An 8,231-nucleotide genomic window follows, 5' to 3' on the forward strand; every position below is an offset into this window, starting at 1 on the left:
CTTGGTGAGGGTCTCCACCTTTTCTACCAGCCTTCTGCTTGACCAAGCATGCTGCCCTCTGGAGACTGGCCCCTCCTGACAACATGACCTGAGAACGTGAGACAGTCTTGTCATCCTTGCACCCAAGGAGCATTTCAGGTGGCTTGAAAATGGATGTGTGTATATAGGTTTTCTTAAACATCCTGTAGAGTAGCCTTTCACACAAGATGTCTTTTTGGTGGCATTTTCCAGCCTTGTCTATTGGAGTACATTATACATGAGCAAAGTGCCCATAACCTAAGTCCTCGGGCGTCAGAAGCCATGATGTGAACATTCCATGAGGCAACAGAACACACTGTCATTAGCCACCCCTCCCCCGGGGTATAATCGCTGACTTTTCACACCATTGTTTTGCTTGAGTTTGTACTTTAGAGAAGTGGAATAACAATGGGATGTGTAGTGTGTGTGCGGCTTCTCACATAAATCACATTTGTGAGGGACTCATGTTTCCTTTCAGCCTGGACAATACAGAAGAATACAACTGGAGAAAATAAACACATTAGAGAAACCCAAGCCTCTCAGCATTTTGCTGTATTTCCTTGTAGTCTTGCCTGTAGGGTACAGAGGGGTGCATGTGGGGTGTGTCTGGTGTATGTAGGATGGTGGGCCATTCCTTGGAGAAGGATATCATGCTTGGTAAAGTGGAGGGTCAGCAAAGGGAAGGCCCTCAACAAGATGGATTGACACGGTGGCTGCAACGAGGGGCTCAGATATAGCAAGGATCATAAGGCAGGCTCAGGACCGGGCAGAGTTTTGTTTTATTGCACATGGGCTTGCTGAGTTGGAGCCAACTCGACGGCACCTAACAACAACAACGAGAAGGCTGGTGTGCACACATGTTTGCATTTGTACAGGAACAAGACCACATTATCCATGCAGCCTAATAACCTTTGCAATTTCTACTCCACGCACAAGTTCTTGTGACTATTGTTGTATTTATGAGATTCATAACTAACATAATAACCAGTTGCCATGGAGTCAGTTCTGACTCATGGCAGTCCTGCATGTGTGAGAGGAGAACTGTGCTCCGTAGGGTTTTCTGGGGCTCAGTGTTTGGAAATAGATCACTAGGCCTTTTTTCTGAGGCAGATTTAGATGGGCTTGAACTGAACCTCCAACCTTCTGGTTAGCGGCTCGGCATCTTAACTGTTTGCACTACCCGGGGACAAATTTCTCTTACTGGATGTTTGTCTTCTCTGAGAGGATTGTCATATTCCTGGTCCACATTTTGGTGGTAGGTCTACTGTAGGATATTAGTGGGGCTGCTGTAGTGGGGGACAGCAGGATGGGAGACCTTGGGACCAAGCTCAGGAATCCCTGGTGGCACTTGACTGAGGTGACGCTCCCTGTCTCCTGCTCTCTTCCACCTGGGTGGCCGACCACAGAACACATGGTAAATTCTCTTCTTTTCCGTTCCTCTTCCTACAGCATTGGTGTCATCTATGGTTTTGTGGCAAACCACTACCTCAGGACCCAGATCAGACAGTCTCGGAAACTAGCAGACAGCAATTTCAAAGACTTACGAGTGTTCCTGAATGGGACTCCAGCGGTAAAAACCACAGCCTGCACATCCCATGCTGCCCTTCTGACTTTTCATAGCCCCTGTATTTATTTGAAATCTCACTTAGACCTTCGAGAACTCCAGGAAACTGGTGCAAGTTTTTGTTTTTTGGGTGCCCGTCTTTAAGTCCAGTTTGTATGTCAAGTTGCAATAGTTAGGTGCAGTTCGTGTCTAACGTCAGCGGGTAAACTGTTAGGTCCAGTTCGTGTCTAACGTCAGTGGGTAAACTGTTAGGTATACGTTAGTACGTGCGTGCTTTGATTACTTTTTGCTGCTCTAACAGAAATACCACAGGTGGGATGGCCTTCACACACAGCAGTTTATTCTCTTACAGTTTTGGAGGCTAGAAGTCTGAGTTCCAAGTGCCAAGCTCTAGGGGCTGGGTAAAGGCCCCTTGACCTTGGGCTTCAGTTCTGCCTCTTGCTCCCAACCCACTGAAGCTAGAGACATCTCTTTACTCAGGCAGCTGCTGGCTGCTGAGACTGACAAGCCCAAGGTCATCAAGTAAAATGGCACAGTCTCAGTATTACCAAACCATGCGGCAGGCCATAGATTCAAGTTCCACCAGCAGTCCCAAGATCAGCAGACATTATGGCAGGCTGCTGGACAACAACTTGGCTACATGCAGGGTTCAAGTGTACCGTAGCTGGAGACCGTTCCTAAAGCTTCTCCTTACATACAGGAAGCAGATCATATCCGTAAGGCAGTTATTGGCTGCTCCAGTAGATTCCACCATGGATTTGATGACCAGTCCCACCATGGGGAGTAACTACATCCAGAGGCCCAGCCACTCAAAACCAGGCCCAGCCAAGTTGGCATATAACTTTAACTAGCACAATAGGGTACCTGTCTGTGCATAACAAAAACACTGAAGAAACACCACTGGCTACTCTAAAAACACCTTTAACATAATAATACAGTAATAAGAATAATAATGTTTTGATGAGCATCACAAAGCACTGCCTGTTTGTTATCACAAACCATTGTATGTACCTCGAATTTTTAACAGATTTTACGGGGTATGGTACGTAACTATGAGTTGCATGTAAGTTGGACATTTGTAACCTGGGGACTGCCTGTGTAGTTAACTCCCCACTGTTTCAATGAGGTTACTTTTGCAATGAAAATTCCAGTAACCTTTCTGCATTACAACACCCGTTTGCTAATATATGTTTGTGTGTGTAAAATTGTTTGGAAAGGGCAAACAAACACATGCACACAGAAGTTATCTTTTGGGAAAGGGAAGCGGATGGCTGGAGGGTAGGGATGGGAGGACACCATTTTTTTGTATTCCAGACCGGGTGGATCGGTTGGTTACCTATTCAGAACGTTAAAAAAAAAAAACAAAAAAAAAAAACAGCCAACCAGCCAGTGTGTGGGCTCCTAGGAACCAGCCCAAGTAGATGATGCTGATCTCATGGGTACCAGCCTGGGGAGGAGGACACCGTCCTAGTGGATTCACTAATAGACAGCTGCAGGAATCTATGAGCTCCTCACATTACTTCCTAAGAACTATAGGAACATTAAATATTATACTAGGGTTTGTTTTTTTGTTTTTTTTTCGGTTATTGGAAATGAAAGAGAAAAAATACCGAAGATATTTTTAAATATTGAAAATAAAAATAGCTTACTTTGTAAGCCTGTTCACAGAGAGATATGTTTTAACTTTCCAATCTGTAAATAAAAACTTAAAATACTTCTTGCATATGTCCTTCTAAAGACTGCTAAGGAAAGATTTTTGTTTGTTCTTTTTTTTTTCAAAAGTTGGCAAAAGGTTAATAGCCAGACAGCACCCATGGCTGGTGAAGAAGTGTGTGATTCCTTTCATAACCTTGGAAGGATAGTAAGTTGTTCCCACTTTTGTGGAAATTGACCAGGTTGGAAATATATGAAAGCTGGAATAAATCAGTTGAAAACTGGGCAGAAAATGTGAATAGTCAATTTACAGGAGAAATGTTGTTGTTTGCCGTCGAGTCGGATCTGACACATAGTGACTCCACTTTGGGTTTCCGAGGCGGTATCACTATGGAAGTAGATTGCCCAACCTTCCTTCCAAGGAGTGACTGGTGGGTTTGAGCTACCAGCCTTTTGGTTAGCAGTAAAGTGCCTTAGGCACTAAAAATACAAAGAGATGTTTAATCTTAACTCCGAGGAGCCCAGGTAGCACAATGGTTAAATGCTTAGCAGCTGACCCAAAAGTCGGTGGTTTGAACCTACTTGGTGGCTCTGTGAGAGAAACACCTGATGATGTGCTCCCATGAAGATGACAGCCTAGGAAACCATCTGGGGCAGTTCTACTCTGTCCTGGAGGGTTGTGGTGAGTCAGAGTTGATGCACTGCCACCCAGAAAACACACCCATCTTACTATAGTTTTTGGAGAAATGAACATTTAAACAATGACAGGCATTTCATCAAGGAAAATGGTGGTAGCTATATAAAAATGGTAGCATCTTGTGTTGCAGAGGATGTGGGAACCAGGTTGTAAGACACAGTAGTCAGGAGAGAAAGCAGCCTTTTCTGAGGCCCAGTTCAATGATGGCCGCTGAATAAAATGGGTCCAGTTCAGTAGATTACCTTTGAGGCCGGTTCAGTGTTTGGGTGTGGTAGATTGCAAATGGACATAGATTCCTCGTAGTTCCCTCCATCAAGAGGTGACTCTGTTCCCTAGCCCCTTGAAACTGGACTGCACCTGACTTGCTTTGACCAATAGAGTGCAGTGGACGTGACCTTGTACTAGTTTTAAACCTAGGCTTCTGGAGACTTTGTGGCACCCACTTTTATTATCTTCTTGCTAGAAACTGTAGGACCACCGTGTGAAAATGTCCAGGCTAGCTTGGAAGGTGAGAAGTTATGTAGAGTGAGAGGCCCAATCTGCGCCAACCTTGTGGGTCCCAACCAGACATCCCCACAGCCAGGCCCCAGAATCATGAGAAGTAATAAGTCATGTTTTAAGGCAACAAGCTTTGGAGTGTTGAGGACTCTGTCAGAAAGTGTAAACACCCCCCTATGGACCTGCTGGTTATGATTACTGTTTTCTTAAATGTTCTGTATTTTGGATTCAGGATAAGGTCTTTGAAGGGGAAATGTCATTTATTATTATTATTATTTTTTTTTCTTTTTAAAGCAAATGAAGTATATATTGAGCCAGTACAACACCACTAAGGAAAAAGCATTCTTGGATCTGGACAGTGAGTAAAGTTCATGGTTAGAAGTCCAATGTTTGTTTGTTTGTTTTGCTTAACACCTACCATGGCCATCGCCCATAACATAGAAACATAAATCATCACCCATAGCAACAGAGAAGGGAAGCACACTCTTTCAACAGTATATGCATAAAATTGGAGGATAAATAGAAAAAACAAAATTCCTGGAGCTGTGGACAAATGGCATCTTGCTTCTCAATGATTAAACACTAGCGTTCATTGTAAGACGGTGTTGGTTTGTCACAAGCACTTGTTCTTCATTTCCCATGTGAGAGAGGAAATGTTCTCTCTTGGGTCCGCAGTCAAAGACAATCGGGCTGGCTCAGAGAATCCTGTGACCTTCAGGAATGGAGGACGGGGAGAGCCTCCTTCACTCATGCCCATAGGAAGCTCACATGCCTAGCTCAGTGGTTCTCAGCCAGGATGCTGGGGAACTCTGCACCCCAGGCACCATTTGGCAATGTCTGCAGACATTTTTAATTATCAAAACTGGGGCTGTGTGCAACTGGCATCTGTTGGTAGAGGCCAAGGATGCTGGTAAACATCCCATAATACTCAGGACGGCTCCCACAGTATGTGCCAAAATGTCAACAGAACCAAGGTTGGGAAACCCTGGTCTAAGGATTGAAGTCCCTGCATGGTGCAAGCAGTAAAGCGTTCAGCTCCTAACTGAAGGTTGGACATTTGAGCCGGTCCAGAGGCTCTTCAGAAAAGACAGCTGGCAATATGACAGCCAAAATAGAAGCCCCTGAAAACCCTATGGGGCACAGTTCTACTCTGACACCCACAAAGTCAGCATGAGTCAGAGTTGATGCAACAGTAGTTGGTTTTGTTTTCTAGCTGAAGACATTAGGGGTAGAGGCAGTTAGGTTCAAAATGGTAAAAAGCTATAATCCTAGTTCAAGTGACTCCCCAGTCTGTGGTGAGTCATTTCTCATTGGGCCACCATGGAGATTTGGAAGAGTGTGGAGGAAGCTCCACCCAAGAATGAACACTTGCAGCGGATCTAGAAGGGGAAATGGGGTTTCATGGCAGGAGAGGCAAGAATGGCTCTGAGGTGGAAATGCTGTGGTGTGAAGTGAATGGGTGCTAAGAGGTGAAGAAATAAATGGACCCTCCCCTCACATTCGCTTATGTTTCTTTGAATCTAGATATTAAATCATTTCTAGGAGAAGGAATTCAGAACGAAGTAAGACGTAGGGTGATTGCAGTTCTTGATGACATCAAAGACATGGCAGTAGGTAAGCAGTGTGGAAGAAATGCCTGAGAGAGAGAGTTCCCACCCCACAGGCCCTGGGCTTTCTGGGTTCACGCCCCCTTTTCCTGCTTTTCCAGATAGTGAGGGGCTGGGATCTACAGTGCATGACTATATGAACAGGTCAGGAAAGCACTGTGTCATAGTGTTTTATACTGTGACCATAGTGTAGGCCTGCAAAGCATAAAATACTGATGGTCCAAAAGTGATTTGGAACAGCAATGGCAGAATGTGACAGGGATCTGCAGTTGTTTTTGTAAATAAAGTTTTATTGGAACACACCTGTGCTCATTTGCTTGGGTATCATCTAAGTCGGCTTTCACTCTGTGGTGGCAGAGTTGAGAGGCTATGGCAGAGACCGTAGGCCTGCAAAGCATAAAATATTCATCATCTAGCCCTCGATGCGGCATAGTGGTTAAAGGACTCCACTGCTAACCGAAAGGTTAGCGATTCGAACCCGACAGCTGTTCTGTGTCTGTGGGAGAAAAATGTGGCAGTCTGCTTCATAAAGACTTACAGCCTTGGAAAACCTGTGGGGGCTGTGAGTTGGAAGTGCCTCTATGGCAGTGGCTTTTGTTTAACCCTTTATAGAAAACATTTTGTGACCTTGGTATAGAAGATGAGTACCATACAGATGTGGGTACTATTAGGGCTGTAGAGGTTTATTGATCACTCTTTCCTTTCCCCCTAAAAGAACAAGTTCTAGAAATTAGGAATATATGTATAGATCTTAAACCAGCCATACACAGTGGTGTTAAGTGAGCAGATTTTAATAAATTTTATTTTCAGTAGCAATGAAAAAAGAACTTCTAGGCCCTTCCAAGTGTTGAGAAAATGTCTGTGCTGGGGTACTTGATGGAGAGGTCAATTTCATCTATGCCAAATACTTGTCATTTTGCCAATTTGAGTTTCACTTTCATGGACTATTAGTCCTGATAAAATAGATTATGAAGAGGGACTTGGGAGAAGTTGGAAAATTACATCCATTCCTTTTGGCACTCTTCCCTCCTTGCAGCTCAGTGATTCAAAGAAACGTACAAAAACAGGATGACATACAGACTAGGTCAGGTTGGGAAGATGGGGCTGTTGAAAGGCCCTTCCCCAGCCCTTCCCTTTGACCTTGCAGGGGGTCCACTGCAGCCCAAAGGTGTGTCCTCCACTGGTGATGGCTCAGACGTCTCCAGACACCATGCCCCTTATCACCGACCATCTCCTTCCCAGGAAAGGAAAGTGCGACCCCAAGAAGGGAGGTTGTTGTGAAGGCCCCTATCTCCTGCCTTCCTGTCCTGGCCACCGTGAGGCTTTCCCCTGGGTTCCCTCCATACCTGGCCCCTACATCATACAGCCTCACTTCCTGCCTTCCATTCCAGACCCTAAATCACCAGGTTCATTGTATTGGAGGTCCCTGGAGGTCGCATTCTCCCCGATATCTCTGTACTGTGTGAGCTTTCTTTCCCTGAAATACCACAGAAATCTTCCCCACCTTTTCTTACTTACCTGGCAAACCAACATTCACTGTCCTCTCCTCTGTAACCTTCGGTCACACCCACATTCTCTCTGAATGTTGGGCAATCTACTTCCGTAGTGATACTGCCTTGGAAACCCAAGGAGGGGTCACTATGAGTCGGGGCCGACTCGACGGCACATAACAACAACAACCACCACCTCCTAATTTCTGCTGTTGTGAGGTGCCATCAAGGCAATTCCAACTCATAGCAACCCTGTGTATAACACAAGGAAACAGTGCCCACTCCTATGCCATCCTCAGTCATTCCGATGTTTGAACCCATTGTTGTAGCCACTGTGTCAATCCGTCTCGTTGAGGGTCTTCCTCTTTTTTGCTGACCTACTTTATGAGCATGATGTCCTCCTCCAGGGACTGGTCCCTCCTTATAACATGTCCAAGGTAAATGAGACAAAGTCTCACAAGCCTCCCTCCTAAGCATTCTGGCTGCACTACTTTTAAGAGAGATTTGCTCACTGTTCTCACAGTCTATGGTATATTCTGTATTCTCTGCCAGTGCTATAATTCAAAGGCATCAATTCTTCTTCTGTCTTCCTTGTTCATTGTCCAGCTTTTGCAAGCATATGAAGCAACTGAAAATATCATGGTTTGGGTCAGGTGCACCTTAGTCCTCAAAGTAACGTCTTTGCTTTGAAACACTTAAGAGGT

The 8,231-nt window shown here is 45.0% G+C and overlaps 1 protein-coding gene across 1 annotated transcript in view; it reads left to right on the forward strand.

The window, feature by feature from the left end:
• The window catches only part of PROM1 (prominin 1), a 139,793-nt gene that overhangs the window by 51,947 nt on the left and 79,615 nt on the right, over positions 1-8,231 (forward strand). The window contains exons 4-6 of the mRNA XM_042782209.1: positions 1,468-1,588; positions 4,725-4,788; positions 5,955-6,044. Coding sequence (XP_042638143.1) covers positions 1,468-1,588; positions 4,725-4,788; positions 5,955-6,044 — 275 coding nt within the window. The remainder of the gene's footprint in view (positions 1-1,467; positions 1,589-4,724; positions 4,789-5,954; positions 6,045-8,231) is intronic.

Source organism: Orycteropus afer, unplaced genomic scaffold, assembly GCF_000298275.1.
Source record: "Orycteropus afer afer isolate SDZICR_OR568_19922 unplaced genomic scaffold, OryAfe1.0 scaffold00262, whole genome shotgun sequence".
NCBI lineage: Eukaryota > Metazoa > Chordata > Mammalia > Tubulidentata > Orycteropodidae > Orycteropus > Orycteropus afer.